Raw genomic sequence first — 22,225 nt, forward strand, 5'->3', positions numbered from 1 at the left:
TCAGGTTCCAGGTCGACAGAGCTGCTGTCATCACTGGGGGCCTCTTCCGGGGGTGGGATGGACATTTCTGGACCCTCCTGACCGGTGTGTTGGCGTTCGGGTCCTGCATGGGGTAAGAGAGTATGGTTATTGTTTCTGTGTGTGCTATTGTGTGCGATTTATGGGTGCCCTTGTCCCCCAGTGCTGCCATTCCCTTGGGGGAGGTGTTGTGAGGGTGTTTTGGGGGGGGGGTATGTGCAGTGGTCATGCTTAGGTGATGGGTGTCCATAGTTTGTGGTGGCATGCAGGGGTTGGTGTTGGGTGGGTTGTGCTGGAGAGACATTCTCAGGGAGGATGTGTGATGGGGGGTTGGGGTTGAGGGTGGTGGTGGGGGTTAGCATGCTGGGGGGGTGAAGTAGTTAAGATTGTACTTACCAGAGTCCATTCCTCCGTGTACTCCAGCGAGGCCATCAGGATGCAGGATGTTTAGTACCTCTTGCTCCCATGCTGTGAATTCGGGTGGAGTGGGTGGGGGTCCCCCGCCAGTCTTCTGCACTGCGATGTTGTGTCGCGAGACCATTGAGCGCACCTTTCCCCGTAGGTCGTTCCAGCGTTTGCGGATGTCGTCCCGATTTCTGGGATGCTGTCCCACCGCGTTGACCCTGTCCACAATCCGCTGCCATAGCTCCGCCTTCCTGGCTATAGTGGTGTGCTGCACCTGTGAGCCGAAGAGCTGGGGTTCAACTCTTATAATTTCCTCCACCATGACCCGGAGTTCTTGGTCCGAAAAGCGTGGGTGCCTTTGGGGTGCCATGGGGTGGTGTGGATGAGGTGTGGGGTGGTGTATGTGGTGATGAGTGTGTTGGTGTGTGGTGCTTTGTGCTTCTATGTGGTGTGTGTGATGGTGTAGTGTGCCTCTGTGTGATGTAGCTCTCTATTCTGTGATGTGTCTCTCTCTCCTTCGTCTCTGATCTTTGGTCGTAGGGGTTTGTGGGTGATGTGGGTGTGTGTTTTATATTGTGTTGGGTGTGTGGGAGTGGTGTGTGTATGTGTATCAGGTGTGTGTATTTCAAATTGTCCAATGTGGCTGTGTTTTGGAGCTGTGTGTGTATTTTGAGCGCGGCGGTGTGTACCGCCAATGGAATACCGCGGTTGAAAGACCGCTGCGTGGATTTGTGGGTCAAAATGACATGGGCGTGTTTCTGTTGGCGTGGCGGTGGAGGTTTGGTCATCTCCAGTTTACCACTGGCCGCTGATGTGGCGGCCTGCTGTGGCTGTCGGATTTTTGGAGGTTTGTCAGTTGTGGGTCAGAATGACCGTGGCGGTTTACCGCGGCCATGGCGGTAGAATGGCGGACTTCTGACCTGCGGTAAGGGCCTTTTACCGCCGAGGTCAGAATGACCCCCATAATATGGTAGGCAGTACAGTAAGCTCAATGGGGATTTATTAATGGTCATGCAGGTTTGCAAATGGGAGAAGGTTAACAGTTGTGGGGATGTCAAAACATTATTTAGTTTCTTATAACATTTACACCAATTGGTGGATCTGTACAAACTCTGAAATACTAGAATTGAGCCTACAGTGCTAATAGTTCGCTAAATTAAATGCATATTTTTCAAATGGTGTTACAGCTATTACCAAGTTTCTCAGTTACCTTTGACATAAGCCAGACCATGTCTGCATCCACCAGCTGATGCACATGGTTAAAGGCCGTGCATAACTTGATTGTTTACAAGAGACTGGGTTTATAATCCGGTTCTAGACCAGGACCTGTGCTAAATGGTCACTGAGCACAGCTGAAGACACCATGCACGTTGGTTGTGTCAGAAGGGGGCCGAGTGCATGCTTAGAAAAATGCAGATGTGGTTGATAGACTGTTCTAGGCCAGATCCGTTGTCTACAGGCGGTTCCTCGTGGCTCAATGTCTTGTGCTACTGGTTTTGGTGGGACAGTGCACGGAGGTTGCCCATCAACTTGTCAAATCATTGCAGGGCCTGACAAATTGCCGGGGGCCCTATGATAAACCCCAACTGGACAGATTTTAAGGTAATGGGCACTGAGCTCTATTTACATGGGGATACAGCAAAGGATCAGACAAAAATACACGTCCTGCACCCAAACCTTGCTGTTCCCAGCCCAATGGCAATGAAGGTCATGTGCCAAAGTTTAAGTCACAATGGGGGCTGCATCTTTCTCCCTAATCTCATAGCCTACTGTGCACAACAAAAGGCTATGTGCTACTGGCTTGGATGAGAAGGGGCTGATGTCTGAACCCATGAGTGAGGTCATGAGCAGTTCATTAAGGGTGAGTCATAGTTGCATTGATATCCATAATAGGTCAATTTCAGATGTTTTAAAGTGAAAGTTTTAACCATAACATCTCAACTGATAAATTTCAGGTTACAATGACTTTAAATAGGGAAGCATGAAGTTATAACCCTCCCCACACTCAACAAAGGTAATAAATAACATGTCACATTAAAAGTTGACATACCAACAGAAAACAAAATATGCTAAAGGACTGTCATGGTTCATGCAAGTTCATTAACTGGTATCACAGTTATCACTACATATACAATGTATTGGTCTCTCCCATTTTAACAGTGTCACCCCATTGATGGAACTGTAGGAATTTGAAAGTGTCAGCAGTATGTCTGCTAAGTTGTGTACACATTTGTGAACCAGCACTAAAGTTACTAACAAACAAACACCTTTTCAACTATCAAGATCTCCCTAGATTTTAATCGTTCAAACATCTTTTTACAAAGCTAGTTTCTCAAAAACTACTTAGAGGTTTACTCCAACAATGGAAAGCACTCCTCTGAGCAAAGTTCTACTTTCACACCAAATATGTGCAATTCCAATCAAATGTAACTGTTATAGAAGAAAGCAAATTGTATATGGGAGTCTAAATGAGGAACTCACATTTTTGTCCCCTTTTTTATTTGGGAAAAGGTAGCAAAATTATAAGTAAGGCAAATGTTCCCTTTTTCAATGGAAAATCGGACCTAATCATAACTACACAGTTGATATTGTGGCCTAATAACATTTAGTATATATGGAGATATGCAGAGTTTAATATGTTATTTGTTACCATTGCTGAGTATGAGAAGTGGCTATGACACACGAGAGGGGAAGCCTCAAATGAGTCATAATGCCACGTTGCCTCCTCTGCCTTTCAACAATGGCAATAAATGGTATATTGTACTTTGCACTTCTTCATGTATGGTTTATGCCATGTGATTTTTTTAGTTTACAAGTGTTTGTACAAAAGGTTTTTAACCAAACCAGGATGCAAGGGGTTGCATTTGTGCAGTATGGTAATATCACATTGAATAAACCTCATGCCTATTAAGAAAGTTGTTACCTGTGTAAAGTAAATGTTGCATGTACTGTGTGTGCTGCAAACACTGCTTTGTCATGGCAATTGTGCTGTGTTGTGCTAATAAACTCGAATTTGGCCTTTGCACTGTAGTAATGTTTGTTTGTTAGTACAGCTGCTCTACATAATGTGTTATTGGATCACATTCATTTCATTTGTCATTGCCACAGGAGGTTGTGCATGTGTGTTTGTCTGTCAGTCTCTATATGTAACTAAGACAGTTATAGTGCCGACAAAGGTGAATAAAATATCAGACAGACAAGAATGTTAGGTAAACAAATATTGCTTTACTGTATGTCATAATATGACTTTTTCAATATAACAATGAACCAAAAAACTGTACAATTATTTGGCCCATCAGTTACAGATTCACACAAGATGTTATCACAGCATGATTTTCTTTAAATACTATTATACACATGGGCATACACCCTTGCCATTGCAAATGGAAGGTTAAAGGGACAAAGAGAAAGACGACTACTAGGTTTGTTCTTTACATGTAAACGCACAGTGGCATGAACCACTGAAAACAATCCACAAAATAGGTATCCATTGGTGCAAATGTGTGCTTTATCAAGAGGGGTGCTTTTTATGTTTCAGGGAGGCAAACAACTCAAATCCGTATCAACAATCAGTGCCTTAAAATATATTAATTACTTCTCTGTTCACAAGGAGAGGAAACTGAACCATGAGGAATTTGATTTATAGTGATAGGCGCCCACGCAGCACTATTGTCAGCCTGTCCAGAAAGCACTTGGTTAGTTAAAATATCTCCCAAACTACAGGGCTGTGTTGGCAAGCAGTTTTACAAGTTCAGCGATTTCAGCTTCTGACCCAGTGCATCTTGCAAACATACACCTTTTTTCAAGCATTCCTATTATATTTAAAACAGGAACTAAGCTAAGATGCTATCAGAAGATGTCATAAGAAATATCTGTCAACACCCTTCCAACAATACTCCAAGATACGAGAATCTGTGACAAATGTTAGTGTTGCGTTCAGGATAAGATCTTTGCCTGGCATGCCTGTCAGACAGGTGCTGCCCCTAATGTGGACAGGGTAATAAGTGCACACAGACCAAGATTCCCAATAACCTAAAATGAACCTCTATTTATGAGACATACAACCGAATTGCTCAGTATGCACTCTACCGGAGAAGCACCGCATACAATTGTAACACTATGTGCCAAAATACTGATTTCAATAACATTTATAGTAACAATGCATTCAAATCAAATTAAACGTATCCACTATTTACTGTCCCACAACAATGACAGGCTCTTAACAAATGCCATTAGGAAAGATACATTGTTACCAGAAGCTGGATGTCTTTTGGTAAAACCCCAACTTTGTGAAACAGTTTGTCCATCAGGCGAGCAACAGAACATGTTTGTGCTGATCTAACTTCTCAATTAAATAGAAGTAAAATAGGGAAACGGAAATCCGAAGTTTGGACTGGTGTCCCCACTATCGCGATACTCCATGGTTATCTATGCCCCACACTTGAGCCTAAAGGAAAAGTGATTTAAAAAATATCTTTTTGTGGAGTTTGGCGAGAGGGAGGAATTCAATTTTATTAAGGAATCCATCAACCTTTCAGTGACTGTTCATCAAGGACAACATTACTTAGTGTGCAGTCCTTCCCACAAAAGAGGATGTTATCCCATTTTTCCTCGATTGATGTGAGGTCAAACCAACCAACCGAGACCAATGTTGTTGTCACCATTGTGACTGGTGTCCTTCCTGTCCACCTAGTCTACACCTGTAGGTTCCAGTGAAGCGAGCAGTTTGCCCAGCAAGGGTGTTAGTGGGAGGTTGCTGGAGCTACGGGTCTCCCTTATGCAGTGATCGCAGGCAGTTCTTAGGGACTGCATCTTCTTACTTGCATATAAAGTGTGCCATCTGCTAAAGTTCTACAGAAGCAGGGAGAAGAGTTGATCATAGCTGCGAGAGAGGCAGAGCCAGGATGGACGTGGTGGGTGGCAGCATGCGCAATCAGGTTGAGCTTCCAAAAAAACAAGCCTCATATTCATCCCTGTTACTCTAAGAAGGATTATATATTTATATTAATGAGTAGTAAACTTTGAAACGTTATGTAATTTAATGAACTATCACTTTTCTGTAACATTCCTTACCAATCCGCGTTACCACTTATCTAATGTTACTGTCCTGTTGGCACTGTTCTTGTGGGTTAAATGCTTCATGCGTGAATATAACATAATTACACGTATATTTACAAAATAGGAAACGCACTGTGATCATCCATAATATACCATTCAAAATGACTGTAACTGGAGACTCGGTTCACACCTTCGGATGCCTATTACACATGGGATATATCCATTACAACCAACCACATTCTTGGATCAACAGCCATTAAACTCCCTCAGCACTTGAAGATGGGTTTTTTTTGGCCAAGTATCGGTAATTGTCCTCTGTTACACTGGAGTGTGGAATAGCTCTATGCTGTGGATGATTCTGCCTAATCATAACTCACCCGTCTGCCTACAATAATCTAAGAGAGCATCACAACGTATAAAGAGAAGATATGAAATCAGCAAATGGATAAATACCCGTTTACTTACTGTGCAGTAACTAGTGAGATAGCACCCACTACCTAACTTTAAAAGAAGATATGCGCAAACAAAACACTGCTATTCACTTTTTGTCTCGATTTCACAAGAGATGTGTGCACAAAATTAACAGGGAACAAAATATCGATATTCCATGGGCCAATTTAGCATCATCGCAGAGGGTACAAATATTCAAGAGAAATACACTGGATATAAACACACAAAAAAGAATGCTGGGATGGTACTTATTGACATTACCCTTCTTTATATTTTGTGTATTACCCTTTTCTTCCCACTGCTCTTTCTGGTTATGTGCTAAGAGGAGGCACGGTACTATGTTAAAAAAAAACATATCTTACACATGACCTAAATATCGATACAGTAAAGGGGGCTCCTCTACCCAGTGTCCTCCCCCGAACAAAAGAGGCCCGACTCTATTCAAACAGCACGCAGCAGTCACCTTTATATTCATGTAAACGTTTCCTCCACACACACACCACACATCCCGCAGTGAGTAGGACAATTGTATATTTCTATTTAACAAATGCCTGCAAAAGACCAACTCTTGGGTTTCTAGCGTATATGTGGACATTAAATCATAATACATGTTAAGACTTCATAAAATTGTCCGTGCATAAAAAATGTACATGAAATAACTGAAGAGAAAGAAAGGTGACTACATTTCATGACTTCTGAGTGAAAATGTTTGTTCGTCTAACTGGCGAGGCAAAGGGGTGTCTTTTACATTAGGCATGTTTGTAAGCGGTCTACTTCGAATTATTGGCTTCAGTCTCTTTGGTTCAAAGTTACTGACAGTTTCAACCCATCTAAGTACTTAGAAATTTTAACACTTTAGTTTTGCTTCAGAAAAATAAGTATCCCTTTCAACAGAAAGGAACAAAGGACGACTGTTCCAGTCAGTGCTTTAAGTGGGCAGGTACTGTCCGGTACGGAGTACCTGCACTTCTCTAATTTGAAAGGGAGAGTGCCTGCACTTCTCAGGAGCAAACAGGTACTCTAAATAGAGAGTACCTGTACTCCTGTATTTCAATGTTAAGCAGTTAAAAAGTCACTCTTGGGGACCCAGAGACACCAACAGAAGTCGAACCCGTGGAACTGACGAAACGGCGCACTGTAGGCCTAAAGAATGACCTCCAGTGGCCAAAGGTCAAGCGCATCAGGCCATTTATGGAATGCGACCTTGGCAGTGCCGGCGCAGACAAAATCCATGGAAATGTCCCACATCCTCTTGCCTCAGCGCACAGCTCCAGCCGCACAACAAGACATGCACGTACAGCACGCGCACAGCCCTAAAATGGCAGCCACGGCTGCAGATATCCGAGACTGGCGCTCGTACTTCAGTGCCTTTTTGACCTGTTCGTTGGACTGCGAGATGTAGTCCAGAGACTGGAGGACATTTTGCTCGATGCTGTTGATTACGTCGTTCTGCTCGGAGACCAAGATGTCGAGGTGCAGGAAGAGGGAGTGCAGCTCTGTGATTTGGGCTTCAAGGTCCAGCAGCTGCTTGTGCCGCTCCTGCGCCAGGGCAAGGTGCTGCTGAGCCTTTAGCACCTCTAAATCTGTCCCCACTATTTGGGGTCCCCTGGGGCTTTCTACTAGCCGATTGATGTCATCTTCTTGGAGTTTCAAGCCGGCCAGCTCAGCCTGCCTCATAATCTGCTCCTTCAGTTTGCCAACATACTTTGTCTCTTCTGCGTAGTGTTGGGAGATGATATCTCTGTATCGATTGGTCAGTACCGTGAACTGGCTTTGACGAATCCGGTACTCGGCCATCCAGTTTTTGTGGTCCTCCGCCATCGCTGTTTTCATTTTATGCAAGTGCGACTGGATGAGAGTAGCATCCGCAGTGAAGGTGCTCTTCAGATTACCGAGCTGTTTCTTGCCTTCGCATATTCCTGCTTCCGTCGTGCTGCACAGCACTTCCCCCTGCTTCTTTTCAATGCTCTCAGAAAGTTCCGCCAGCTTTTTCAGCGCCAAGGAGAGCTCAGCCACATCTTGGAAAAATCTTTCAATGGAATTGGTTTCATGTTCCTTGTAGACCGGATTGTCGTATGCTAAATTATCCTCAAAGTCTGTAAAGTCGTCTGAGTTAACTCTCTCTTTCAGTTCTTCCAGCCTGTCCTTCATTTTCAGGTCGAACTTTAAGCAACATCTACCGCAGGAGGACACAGTCAAAAATGAAATCGGAGTTCGTGTAAAGGAACAGCTTTGGGAGCTTGAGCTCTTTTGCGTCAGTTCAAGCTGTTACAGCTTTCCTCCCACAGCCGGCAAATATTGACAAAGCGAAGCGTTTACACATTGTTAACTTCGATGGTCACGTGCCCCCGCCATACAGGCTTGGTGACATTGCATGCCAGAGGTGGGCGGAACCCGGTACTGAAAGCGAGACTCGAGGAGATACGGAAAAACTTCACGCTTGAGGAAGTTTAAAACCAAACTGCGGTCATGGCATCTTCACCAGCATCACAAACACACTAAATGACCCATTAGGCACAAATAGAAAAAAGAAAATAGAAAAATTGGCGCGGGGGTAGGGGGGAGAATGTTTTCAACAAACATTGGAAAATCTCATAGAGTTGGCTTTACAAGTGAACGCAGTCTATTGACTGACGTGTTATATGCATGTGATGGGTGAGTGAGTTAATACCTGAATTACTAAATTATTTATGGTTGAGTGAATTAGGGCGTGCATGGTTCGAAGAGTGAGTATGTGCCTAGATGGATGAGTGCTCTGGACTAATAGGTGCATGAATGGATGCTGCATAAATGAGTGAGTTTATGGGTAAGTTCATGAGTGAGTACATAGATGGACCAAGTGGCTATTCTTTTATCCACACCTAAGCATTCGTCTGATAATGCAACCATCCATTCTCACATCCTTATCCCTCCTTCACCCCCACACTCATCCATTCCTCCACCATATATACCCCTGGGAGTAGGCATTCATGTGGCCACATACTCCTCTACTAATTCATGTATCCATTCATACTTATTTGTCCATTAATATTCACCCATAAACCCATGTATTGCCTAGCTACGTGTGTGACGGTGTGCCTGTGTGCATTTTGTCAAGTATTCCTGCATTTGTTTTGTCTGCATGTGTTCCTTCAAGCATGTTAGTTACATATAAATCACTGTCTGTGCACCTGACTGCGTGTACTTCTATTTATGCATCTCCATTTTGCGTTCATGTGCATTTTATCTGATCTGTGAGCACTGGCGCCTTTATGCATGATGGCCTGTGCACGTATGCCTGCAGTTGTTTTGTTTGACCTAATATGGATATCTGTTGTGTGCAATGGTGTCTGCATATTTATGTGTGCATGAGTGCTTGATGCATTTAATTTTGTGTGCAAGGATGCCTATATGTTTATTGGCCTGTGTGTTTTTTTGTTTGTATGTGTTGAGCTATGTGTCTTTATGATGTCTGCATGTCTTTAGTTTCGCCCTGCAATTGAATGTTAGGACGGGTATGTACTGTATAATGGTATTTCCATAGCAGTTACTAACTGTATGAAGGGTACTGAAGTGCTTATCCATAAAGACAGAATGCAGCGGGTAACTCTGGCCCTTTCAGCCCCTGCGGCACAGGGGTGGCAGGAGAGGTTTGGGGTGGGGTCAAAAACCCTTCAGGGACAGCCAAACTCTTCAGAGGGGCCGGATTCCACCAAAGGTCAATGATTATCTGTGAGATATGGGAGACACAAGGGCCCCTCTTCATATTCTGCAGGGGAGCTTCATAATCTTATACTATGTTACTGCAGAATGCTACACAGTGTAGATGCGTCATTGTAAGTTAGTTGTCTTTGCTTTGAGGATTTGTACGTTGTGTGCTGGATTTGGCAGGAGGTCATAGCTCTGAAATCTTATGGATCTGATGGAGGTAACAGGTGAAGAAAACAATTGAGGGGGAGCCAAAGATCCCCCTGGATAGACTGTGCTACAGTCATTATTTATAGAATCTTATTAAATATCATTTTTCTATGATCAGGTCAAATGCAAGCCTAATCTGATGAATGTTGGAACTAGTACTTGAAACTATTCAGTCGCAATTAACCAGATCGTGCGTCTAGTGTATGTGCACTTGGAGTCAACCAATTTCACACAAAAAATGGAGAGAACTGTGGCCGACTTGGATTTCTTCCATATAAACTTGAACATTAATGAACCTAGTTTTTGGTTACCGCTCCTTGCTTCCATTATTGTATTTGGATCCATCTTCATCCTTACAAATGGCATGATTATTGTGGTCTTCTGGAAAGGTTTCACTATTTCTTTGATCAAACTATGTGAGAATGCCTTATAATGTAGTGACTTTAGAACTGTTTTTCATAGCATCAATATTTGGAACACACTGTTGAACAAATCATTTATTACTTAATTTACACTTTGATAATGTTCAGCTTCCCTATGTCAGAGAGTTAGTGAATCTTATGGCCTCGTTTGACTGGATTCTTTCAGTCACCTTGGCAAAACATCAGGCAGGGCATATTCTAGATGGGACTTTTGCCCGCCCAGAGGATTTGGTGACTGTGCCCAACACTCCCTTGGCCTGGACGGATCACCACCTTCTCCTGTTTAAAAGTACGAAGGGGTTCCCTAACTAACAGATAAAATCAGGCAACAAATCATTGCGGTTATGGAATAAAATTACCAAGACTCAGGTGGGCCCGGCAGTAAAGGAAGGTTGGGAGGCAGCGGGGAATCCTCATTTGCCTGCTCTGGCAGTTTTTAATTTAGGTTTGGCCCTTGCCATGGATAAATTGGCCCCAGTGATATTAAAGCAGGAGGGCAGGCCTAAGAAAACTAGTTGGCCCTGGTTTAAAAGTGATTTGAAGGTGCTTCAGAGGAAGTACCGTCAACAAGAAAGACAATGGAAGTTATATCCTAATGAGACAGAGAAGGAGAAATTAAGAGTCGTTTTAAAAAAGTACAAGGCAGCTTGTTTTGAGGCGAAATCAGCCTTTTTTTCTACTAAAATTAAGAATGCATCTAATGCGCCTAAAGAACTATTTAAGTTAGTTCGCTCGCTAATCACGCCTCCTGTTCCACCTACCACCTCACCGAATTCTCAGGCAACTTGTAATCAAATTGCGGAGTTTTTTTAAACCAAAATTGCCACTGTTATTTCCCTTAAAAAGAAGTCAGATCAAACTGCCTTTGATTTAAGCAACCTGCGACCTATTTCCTTGCTACCGACATTGGCTAAGATATTTGAAAAACACATTAATTCTGAACTGTCCATGTTTCTTAACCAGGCTGGAGACTTTGATCAGTCTCAACATGGGTTTAGAAGGGCTCATAGCACGGAATCAGCGCTACTTACGACATCGGACTCCATCCGGAAACTACTGGACGAGGGGCAAGGCGCTGTTCTTGTACTATTAGATCTGTCCGTGGCATTTAATACCATTTCGCCTGCGATCTTGGTCTCTCGCCTTCATCATGCTGTAATAAGACATTTAGCTCTTAAAATCCTGGAGTCCTTCTTAAGTGATAGATCTAATATTGTAAGCTGGGAGGGCTTTAAAGCACCGGCTTTTCATCTTCCATGTGGTGTACCCCAGGGCTCGGCGTTGAGTCCAACACTTTTTAATGTCTATGTGGCCCCCCTGGTAAGACTTATCCGATCATATGGTTTCATCCCATATTCTTATGCAGATGACACTCAGTTTATCATTCCAGTGTCTAGGAGTAACTGGGAGGAAGTGGCAGAGCAGTTTAATTGTTGCATGCAGGATATTAATCGATGGATGAGACAGAATTGGCTTAAGCTTAATACTAACAAAACTGAGATTGTCCTATATGGTTGCAGTAAGGAACTGTGGAGTCCGCAATGGTGGCCGGATGAATGTGGGCAATTACTGGTCCCATGCGGGGCTACTATAAATTTAGGAGTGATCTTTGATGACTCATTAAGTTTTAAACCTCAGGTTAGTGCCTTAGTCAAGTCTAGTTACTGGGCCCTGAAAATCCTGAGAAAAATCTTACCGTTCCTGAAGCAGGAGGAAAGAGTCATGGTTATGTTAGCATTGATCATGTCCAGATTGGATTACTGCAATTCGTTGTTGTTGGATATTGATGAGAGCACTTTGAGGAAATTGCAACTAATTCAGAATAATGCAGCCTGTATGATTTTGGCACTTCCACGTTTAGCGTCGGCTTCCCATAGCCTGAAGTGTCTTCACTGGCTCCCGGTGGGAAAGAGGATTATTTTTAAATCTCTCTGCCTTACCTTTTAAAGCACTATATGGGGACGGTGCTGAATACCTGGTTGATAGACTCAGGTGGTATCGTCCAGGACGTGTCTAAGATCGGACAAGTCTTACCTGATCCAGGTCTATAGAACGTGTAGAGTCAGGTGGGGAGACAAAGAGTTCACAGTGGCGGCTGCCAGATATTGGAATGGTCTACCGCTATACATCAGGAAAGAACATAATTTCTCGATATTTAGGAAGAGGGTGAAAACTTGGTTGTTTCCACGGTAGGGCTACTGGCTTCGGTCGTCCTCTCATTATTTATGTCATTGAGCGCTTCGATGCTAAGGCCGGAACGCGCTATATAAATGCCCATATACATACATACATACTTCACAAGAAGCAAGTTTAAGATTTTATATGGTAGTATTCATACAAACATACATACATTTAGAAAACTATTAGTTTTAATTTCATTATTGTAAGAAATTGGGGCATAAGTTGAGGAGGTGGAGCACCCACCTCAACTACTAATCACAACCTTTATCAGGGTGATCCCTTAATGTCACTAAATTAACCCAGTAGTTATAGCAGAGAGAAGACAGGCTTAACTTAGAGGCAATATATAAAATATTTAGGCAGTCCCAAAACAATAATAACATCACAACACAAGACAAACCTCAAACCAATTTAGATAAATAAAGTACATTTTAATAAATAAAATTACATCAAACCAACATAAATCCAATAGGAGAAACCAAAGATATGAATTTTTAAAATAGCGCCAAAAGTGTTATAAGTCAACCAGAGTCATCTGGCTGTGTTTGCCCCCGGTACCTAGGCTCAAGTTGAGGCCCCAATTGAGTGTGGGTCGGGTACAGAAATCAGGTTTAACCCTGTCAGAAGTTTTACCATCAAACTTACCCTCCGAAATGGAAGTCAAAAATCCTTAGGGAGGAAAGCTGATGAATTCTCCACATCATCGTATAGCTGCTAGATGAGGTCTCAATTAAGCCATATGCTTTTGCCAGGAACCCTAGGAGCAGGAGGAATTTTGATACTTTTGGTGCCTTCACTTGTTGAAGAGTTCTATGTTTGGATTTAGTCACTGTTAGAAATCGGGTTTCAGGTTGGCAGAGGTATGCATCATGTACAAGCAGGAACCACAATCCTAGTCAGGGGAAGTCAGATACACACTAAAAGTTAAGATGTGCTCCCCCTCTGATAGCTTGACACAGAGCAGCCTGTCGTAACTTAAGAGGCAATGTGTAAAGTATTTGTGCAACTCTTCAAACAGTAAAATGATGAAACACCAGACAAAAATAATCCACACCAGGTTAGAAAAATAGATCTGAATTTAATGAACGCAACAAGACTATAACAACACAAATCCAATGAATAGAAGTTGGGATATGATTTTTTAAAAAGATTAAATGTGCAAGTAGCGCCTAGAGGCAAGTAGCACCTATTGGGATGTCTGGTCGCTCTGGACTGGGACAAAGTCAATAGTTCAGGCCACACGCGACGGAGCGCAAGCTGGCAGCAGGACCCACGCAGTGCCGGCTGAGCAACGGTACCTTAATCCTTGTAGCACGAGATGTGTTGCTAATCCCCACACAGTTGGGCCCTTATTTATACTTTTTTAGTGCTGCATTTGCATAATTTTTTGTCTCAAAAGTGGCACTTTTGCGTCAAAAAGTGGTGCAAATGTGGCGCTAAAAAAGTATAAATATGGGCCTTGGTGTGTTGGACCGGACTTCTCCACACAGTGGCAGCATGGCATCGAGTCCAAGTTCAATGTGCCGGTTCTAGGTGCAGCGGATCTGAATGTGATGCACCGGGTCAGTCCACGTTGGAGGTGGCGATGCATCAATCTTCTCCACGCAGTGGCAGCAAAGCGTTGGTTCCAATGCAGTGATTGTGTGTGAAATGTGCTGGTCTAGTCCCTGCAGCGGCAGTGATGCATTGATCATGATCTTGCAGCAGGCGATGCATCAATTACAATCCGAACAATGGCTGTGATGCACAGGTTCTTGCAGTTGCAACACATCACATGCAATTCCAAGGGCCATTGAATAGGTTGGCACTACTTGGCAGAGCAAGACTTACAGCAGGTAAAAGTCCAGGTGCTATTTGTAGATGGAAGGGAAGTCTTTGATGTCCCTGAGACTTCAGAACACGAGGCAAGCCAGCAAGCCCTTGGAGTCACTTTGGTTCTGGAATGGAGAGGTGCAGGTTCAGTCCTTCTCACTCCCAGGCAAGAGGGCAGCAGACAGCAGGTAAGCTCAGCAAAGCAGGAGCCCAGCAGAGTAGCAGCTCAGCAGAGTGGCAGTCCTTGTATCAGCACAGCAGTCCTCCTTCCTGGTAGAGTATTTACAAGGGCAGAAGTGTACTGAGTTGGTGGTGACAGAGGTCCAGTACTTATACCCAGTTGTGCCTTTGAAGTGAGGGAGACTTCAAAGACGGTCCTTGAAGTGCACCAATGCCCTCCCTTCCTGCCAGGACTCCAGACTCACTACAGGGGGGTATGGAGCTCTCTGTGTGTGGCAGGACACTGCCCTTTCAGGTGTGCCAGCTCCTCCCACCCACCCATCCTGCCCAGGATGGTCAATCAGGATGTTGATGGCTTATCAGTCACACCTATGCTACCTTTGTGTGTGGTTGTCCACAGGGAATGCACTAGACCTGCTGTCAGCCCACCCAGACATGTATTGGAGACCAGCAATAGGCACCAAATGGCTAAAATAAGAAAGTACCAATTTTCTAAAGTGGCATTTTAAGAACTGCAGTTTGAAATACGACTTCACCATAAGTTGTGATTTTAAATTGTGAGTTCAGAGCCACCAAACATGACAAACCTATATCTTCCAGATTGGGAATTACACTTTTAAGATGTAATAAGGTAACCCCCATGTTATACTATAAGAGAGATAGGCCTTGCAGTAATGACAAATTTGGGAGGTTTTCACTACCAGGACATGTCATAGTACATGTTCTGCCTTTTAAATATATTGCACCCCGCCCTGTGGATCATGTAAGACCTACCTTATGGGTGGCATATATATAAAAACTGAAGTTATGGGTCTGGCAAGAGGTTTATCTTGCCAGGTCAACATGGCAGTGTAAAACTGCACACACAGGCTCTGCAATGCAGAGCTGACACATGGTTAGGGGGCTACTTAGGTGGGTGGTACAATCAGTGCTGCAGGCCTACTAGTAGCATTTAATTTACAGACCCTGGGCACATGTAGTGCACTTTACTAGAGACTTGCAAGTAAATTAAATACGCTATTTGGGGTTAAGGCAATGTTAACATGATTTGGGAGAGCTTTCAGGGTTATTCCAACCCCTGTCAGCCAATAAGGGCGCCATGGACTATCTACATAGTGTCCCCTTATATTGGTACTCTACATAGAGAGTCAGCTTCCTACACATACAAAGCCCTACACAACACAGGGCTAGAATACCTGAACAGCCACATACACTTTCACCAACCCACCCGAAACCTACGCTGTGGGGTTCGCTCATTCTCTTGCATTAAACCCAAGAAATGGAATGACCTCCCTCTACACAGCATAGCCTCCTCCTCACTTCTTGAGTTCTGCAAGAAGCTGAAGACCTGGCTCCTCGTATAAGCACCTTTGGGACCACAAAACTACACACATGTCCAAGTGCTTGAATATCTTCTTGGGTGATTAGTGTGCTATACAAACCAATATAGCATAACACTGTCATCTGGTAAGCAGACCTCAATGCACTTCGAAAGATGAAAGACCACAGCAGCATCAGTCCAAAACTTTGAGTGTGACCATACAAAAATACATTTCTTTCTAGTTTCTCCTAGGATTCTCATGCCTTTCAATAAAGCTGGAGGGGCATTGCGCTCCTTGTGGCTTATTTTCATAAGCTTATGTTTGTGCTGCTGTCCACATGTCATGATCTATGTCTTTGCTATATTGAGCTTTAGGTGGTTAATCATCATTCATGAATCTAAGGCATGGAAGTAGCCCTTAAGTCATAACTTGTAGAGGTCTTCTGAACCATGAGTTTTTAGTATTATTTGCATATCATATGCATAGTTATAACAGGTCAGGTTGAAGGATTTTATCAGGTCCAGTAATCAGGTTAGGCAGTTGCGGAATAGGAGAATAGAGGCATTGAACCCCGGAAGAAACTCATTGTGGTGGGTTTGAAGGGTGGACATAAAAAGTGATAGAAATAATTTCCAATGTCTGTCATTGAGGCATGAGGCAATCAATTATAAAGCATTTTGGGATATTGTGAGATGATGGAGTCTGTATAGTAGCATCTAGTGTTGGTCAGTGCCAGATTTGTTAATTTCTTTTATTAGTTTTCTCAAGCATGAACATTACCCAAGGGTATAAAAGCACTGGTTTTATTACGAGGCTAGTGGTTTTGATACTGCCAGCCTCGTGGTGGGGTTCAGGACCCTTGTTGCTGTAGCTGTCCCAATGACACACTAAGACCCTGGTGGTCAGACTGCCAAGGTACCGCCATCTCTGCCGGGATCAGTGATCCCGATGAGCTGACGGTGGTGGAGGTCAGACTCAGCAAGGGCGGTGCTGCATGCAACCCCGCACACCTGATTACAACCTGGTTCTCTGCCAGCTTTTTGCTGGAGATTTTACTGCCATGAAAAGGGTGGCCGGGAACAGGTACAGGGGGGGCCCTGCACTGCCCATGCGCTTGCCTATTCACTGGGTTGCCATTTTGAACTGGCAAAATCAAACTTTTGCCAGGCCTAAACCTTCTTTTTTAATACATGTAAGTCACCCCTAAGGTAGGCCATACGCAGCCCATAGGAGCAGGGTGCATTGTATTTAAGAAGTTGGGTATGACTGGAGGGATTTAGAAGTTGGGACTCTATAGGACTTTCAAAGATTGGTGATGTCTGGGAGGGGGACCATATGAAGTCTTTTCAGGAACCTACAATGGAATTTAGTATTCCGTCCTCCCAATTCTTCAGTTATTTACAACTCCACTATGCTTTCTACACTTATCAAGATCAGCTAGAAAACATTTAACCCCCTGGAGTGCAAATTGATAATGGGTCACTTGGGCAGGGGAAGAGTGTCCCAGATTTCACAGGTCACTCGAAGTGCATTTCCCCACATCACTAGATGTTTTAAAAAGGAAAGTGAGAGAGTTGAGTTGGAGCCCTAGACAAGACAAAGCAGATTGGAGAGACACCTGTATGGCCTCTCAAATACTGGCGATGTCCGCTAGACTCTGCCTGGTGCAGTTTAGTTATCTGCATCAGGCATACATGACACCCCATCACATGTGGAGTGTGGGCATTCGTGATTTTCCAGCATGTTACAGATACCAAGATCCTCGGGGGGACCTTTTTCTTGAAGTATGGAAGTGTCTGGTGATGCATTTCTATTGGGCCACCTTTATAAATGTTCTGTCCGCTGTCGTAGGATCCCCCATCAAACCACATCTTCAAAGTACACTATTGGGCATCATGGAAGACATGGGTGGTTCCTCGGGGAACAGGGCACTTGTTGGCTTATGCACAATAATAGCTAAAAGTGACATAGCCAATCATTGACGTCACCCACAGTGAAGTATGGAAGTGTCTGGTGATGCATTTCTATTGGGCCACCTTTATAAATGTTCTTTCCGCTGTCGTAGAATCCCCCATCAAACCAAATCTTCAAAGTACACTATTGGGCATCATGGAAGACATGGGTGGTTCAAGGGGCAACAGGGCACTTGTTGGCCTATGCACAATAATAGCTAAAAGTGACATTGCCAATCATTGACATCACCCACAGCCACCTCAATAGAGGTGTGGATGAGGGATATGGATTGGTATGGTCAGCACGAAGAAACAATATACAAATCAAGAGGTTGCCTCCCCAAAATTGAATAAGGTGTGGAGAAAACAGTGGGATTATCATGGGGCAGGGTTCCCCTAAGAGGGCAAAGACACATCCGCTGCATTTGAAAGGACGATGATCCAAAGTAGACCTGGGAATGTGTTACCATGATGGGTCATTCTGTATGTGAAATGGGCTAGCCTACCTCTCCCATAGGACAACATTGGGTTACCTTATTGCATTTAATAAGTGATATCTTTTGGTTGGGAGCAGGCGGAAATGTCATGTTTGGCGTCTGCTGGAATTATAATGAAAAACTTTGAAGTCATAATTTCAGTCACAATTCTGCAAATGCAACTGTCAGAAAATTGGTGTTTTCTTGCCCTAACCACTTAATGCCTGCTGCCAGTTCCTTATTCACATGACTGTGTGTAGATGCCAGTTGGGTATTCCTCTCATACAGCCACACAATAGAGAGTCTGAGTTTTTGACAGGATGGGCCACATCTGTCACCTGTCACACTTGCACTTTAAAGGCACTGCCTCAGATCACACACAAAGGACTTCACACTCTGCTATTGTGACTCCAGACAAACTAGGACCATGGGAGGGTGTCATGAAATTCCCAACACCTCTGTGGAAGGAAAACTCCAATAGCTTCTCCTATTTTAAAGCTAGCACCAAGTAGAAAATGGTGGCTCTGAGACCCACATTTCAGTACACTCCTGGACCCGTGGCTACTAGAGAAGAATGATTGCCATGCTACCTGAGGCCTGCTCTGCTATAATAAAAGAAGGACCGTACCTGTTCACTTTATTCTGGGCTATCTGAGTGACTGCAAGGGTCAGCTAACTGACTTCCTGTTCTGATTTACAGGGACACAACAGGATCGAGAGGCCTCCCATCTACTGCCCAGCTGACCTGCTGCACTAGACTTACCTGAGCCATGCTTGTCTCTACTGGACTGGGTTCAAGATCCCCCAAGTGGTCCTGGGTCCTTGGCTGGCATCTGAAACAGTGCCTCCTGTCCTAACTGAAGGTTCCACCAAATCTGACATGAAGCATTGAGAAGCCCTGCAAAGCCTTGCTGCACAGCTGCCAGTCTCATTGGTAGTGATATAAAGCCACGTAAAGCCTCACTGCACAGCTGCCAGCTTCATGGGAGCCAATGGTGAGTGACGCAAAGCATTGCCGGACAGCTCACTAGGAGTGTTGCAGAGCAGCGCAAAGCCCACCAAAGACTCACAGCATAGCTTTATTGGAAACAAAGCCAGATAATGTGACACCTCAGAAAGGAATGAGAGCACAGACTGAGCACCAAAAACATAAGGTACAATCCTCAGCTGGCTTGGGATTTTTCTTCTGTTCTGTTTTCACTGTATTACTACTTTAGTGCTGCATATATACTTTACATATTGCCTCTAAGTTAAGCCTGACTGCTTTTGTGCCAATCTACCAGGGGGTTAAGCATAGGTTAGTGACTTTCTGTGGTTCATCCTGACAAGGATTGTGGCTTGTGCTTGAGAAAGGCTCACATCCCCCTTAACCAACAACCCAAATTCTGACATTCCTACATGGTATAAGAGGTGACCCCATGCCTTTAACTGGTCTGAACCCAGTAAGCTATTTTCCTCAGTTAAACTGGAGAGTTGAAAAACTTGCTCTTTCAAATAGTTGACCTAGTAACCGTTCATGGGAAATTGGCTTGCATATGGCTAGAGTGAATGGGCAGAGTTTCTTCTTCCTGAGAATGTGAAGAGGTTTTTAACCAGATGAGACAGATCCTAGTTTTAAAGGCTTGTTTTGTATGCTCCTAGCTACTTCCCCTGCACAGGTTGTGCAAAAGACATCTTTGAAGGTGTTGGACCTTGCCCTTTTTGCAGGGTTATCCCCAAACTCTTTACCTTCTTCCTCCTATTTTGTCTGGCATAGTTTTGTTTGCTTTAGGACTCTAGGCACTTTACCCCTGTTAACCAGTGCTGAAGTGCAAATGCTCTCTCTCTAAAATGTATTGGGGATTGGTTTATCCATGACTTGCATATTTGATTTACTAGTAAGTCCCTAGTAAAGTGCACTATGTGTGCCCAGGCCCTGTAACTCAAATGATAATAGTGGGCCTGTAGCACTAATTGTGCCACCCAAATGGGTTGCCCTGTAAACATGCTTCAAACCTGCCACTGCTGTGTCTGTGTGTGCAGTTTTAAACTGCTAATTCGACCTGGCAAGTGCACCCACTTGCCAGGCCCAAACCTTCCCTTTTACTACATGTACATCACCCCTAAAGTAGGCCCAAGACAGCCCAATGGGCAGGCTGCAGTTTATTAGAAATGTAGGACATGTACTGGTGTGTTTTACATGTCCTGATAGTGAAATACTGATAACTTTGTTTGCACTATTACAAGGCCTATCTCTCCCATACGGTAACATGGGGATCACCTTAAAATATCTTTCAAGTGTACCTTTCCATTGGGAGCACATAGAGATATGGAGTTTGGGGTCACTGAACTCACAATTAAAAACTGCATCTTTTGGTGAAGTTGGTTTTTGAATTGTAAGCTTGAAAATGCCACTTTTAGAAAGTGGGCATTTTCTTGCTTAACCATTCTGTGCCTCTGCCTGTCTGCTGAATACACATCTGGGCCAGGATGACAGCTGGGTTCTTTGTGTATTCACTCTAGACAGTCATATAAAGGGAGCCAAGGTGTGTCTTGCATACCCTGATGGTCCATCACCAGGGTAATGGATCTTCCTGAGCTAGAGTGATGGGAGGAGCTGACCCTTGCACCTCAATAGGGCTGTGCCTGTCCTCACACAAAGCAGTCTCCAACCCCCTGTGTCTGAGGTCAGGGCAGGGAAAGGCACTACAGAGACTTCTTTTTAAAGTTTGCCTACTTCAAAGAAATGTGTATAAGTACTGGGCCTCTGACAATACAAAGTTAGAACACTTCTGTACAGAGGACATTCTGGCAAGAACAAGAGCTGGATGCTGTAGGAGGAACTGTCAGAGTGATAACTGAAAATAAATAAATATTTTTTGGGCGAGAAGTTCGGTTTATCAGAGGGTAGTGCTAAGCATTTGTTGTACTCCGAGACAATGAATGAGGCACACATTCAGAGAATGAATCTGGGACCAATCTGGAAAAATATTTATTTTCAGTTGGAAAACGGTGTGAAATACCAATAAGCCATAGTAGCCCTAGGGGGAGCCCAAACCATATACTAAGAAAGTGGAATGCGAACACAGGACCCCCCCTAGGTAAGTAAATCCTGTAGAGGTGAGCTGGGAGTACTAGGAAACCACACAGGTAAGTAATGTAGTATCCCCCAGCGACCAGGAATGCAGGAGTAAAACACTGGATTTCCCCCAAACCACCCCAAAGGATAAAAAGAAAAAGAACACACCGAGAACAACATGCAAGGAACCAGCAGTGGATTTACGAAGCTGGAGACCTGTGGAGAGAGGGGACCAAGTCTAGAAGTGTCTGTGGAGTCCAGGGGGAGTAGGAGATACTACCAACCCAAAGGTGAGTATTTTGGAGTTGGTCGACGAAGAAGGAAGACAGGTCTGCACAAAAGAGGGAGAAGAATTCCTGATGCATACAAAAGGTGTCCCACACTGGAAGCTGGATTGCAGATGGGTGTCGGTGAAGGAGTTCCACCAACAAGCCTTGGCAAGGGTAAATTCACGGTTGGAAGAAAAGAGGTGCTGCCAGGGACCAGCAAGGTCCAGGAGGACTCTACCCAGGAAGGGGGGGTCATAGGGGACCCTCCACGTTGCAGAAGGCCCACAGGAGCAGAGACAGCATCCACAGGACAGGGACACAGAAGTTGCCGAAGAGCTCAGGCAGCAGCACAGAAGTTGCTCCCACGTCGTCAGAGGACCACGCAGAGGCCCAAGAGTTGCAGGAGGGAGTGCTGGGGGCTGGAGCTACACGTTGCCTGAAGTTCCCCTTGAAGGTGAAGCAAACAAGCCATGCAAGGGGGTGCTGTCTTGTGTGGAGTGGAAAGGAATTACCACCACCAAAGGGTGCGACAGCTGGTGGGGAGGATCAAGGGAGACTCTCTGGACCACCACCTGTGATGCAGGACTCACGCCACTCAGGATGAGGGGAAATCCACGCAGCCCGTCATCGTTGCAGCCAGGTACCTGTTGTTACAAGGGAATGATGCCTTCACCCCAAGGGAGATTCCTCCTTCTTGTGCAGGCTGAAGAGTTGCAGTCTTCTGA

General features: G+C 44.3%; 1 protein-coding gene across 1 annotated transcript; it reads right to left on the bottom strand.

Annotated features, from left to right (window-relative positions):
• Positions 1 to 3,634: 3,634 nt before the first annotated feature.
• On the bottom strand, positions 3,635 to 8,256 carry LOC138264911 (syntaxin-3-like). Its single transcript, XM_069212578.1, has one exon. The coding sequence runs from the start codon at positions 8,080 to 8,082 to the stop codon at positions 7,189 to 7,191; it is 894 nt and encodes a 297-aa protein (XP_069068679.1). The 5' UTR covers positions 8,083 to 8,256; the 3' UTR covers positions 3,635 to 7,188.
• Positions 8,257 to 22,225: the final 13,969 nt, after the last annotated feature.

Source organism: Pleurodeles waltl, chromosome 2_1, assembly GCF_031143425.1.
Source record: "Pleurodeles waltl isolate 20211129_DDA chromosome 2_1, aPleWal1.hap1.20221129, whole genome shotgun sequence".
Taxonomy (NCBI): Eukaryota; Metazoa; Chordata; class Amphibia; order Caudata; family Salamandridae; genus Pleurodeles; species Pleurodeles waltl.

Excerpts from the sequence above, each read along its gene's own strand:
- LOC138264911 (XM_069212578.1), bottom strand. The coding sequence starts at position 8,082 with ATGAAGGACAGGCTGGAAGAACTGAAAGAGAGAGTTAACTCAGACGAC.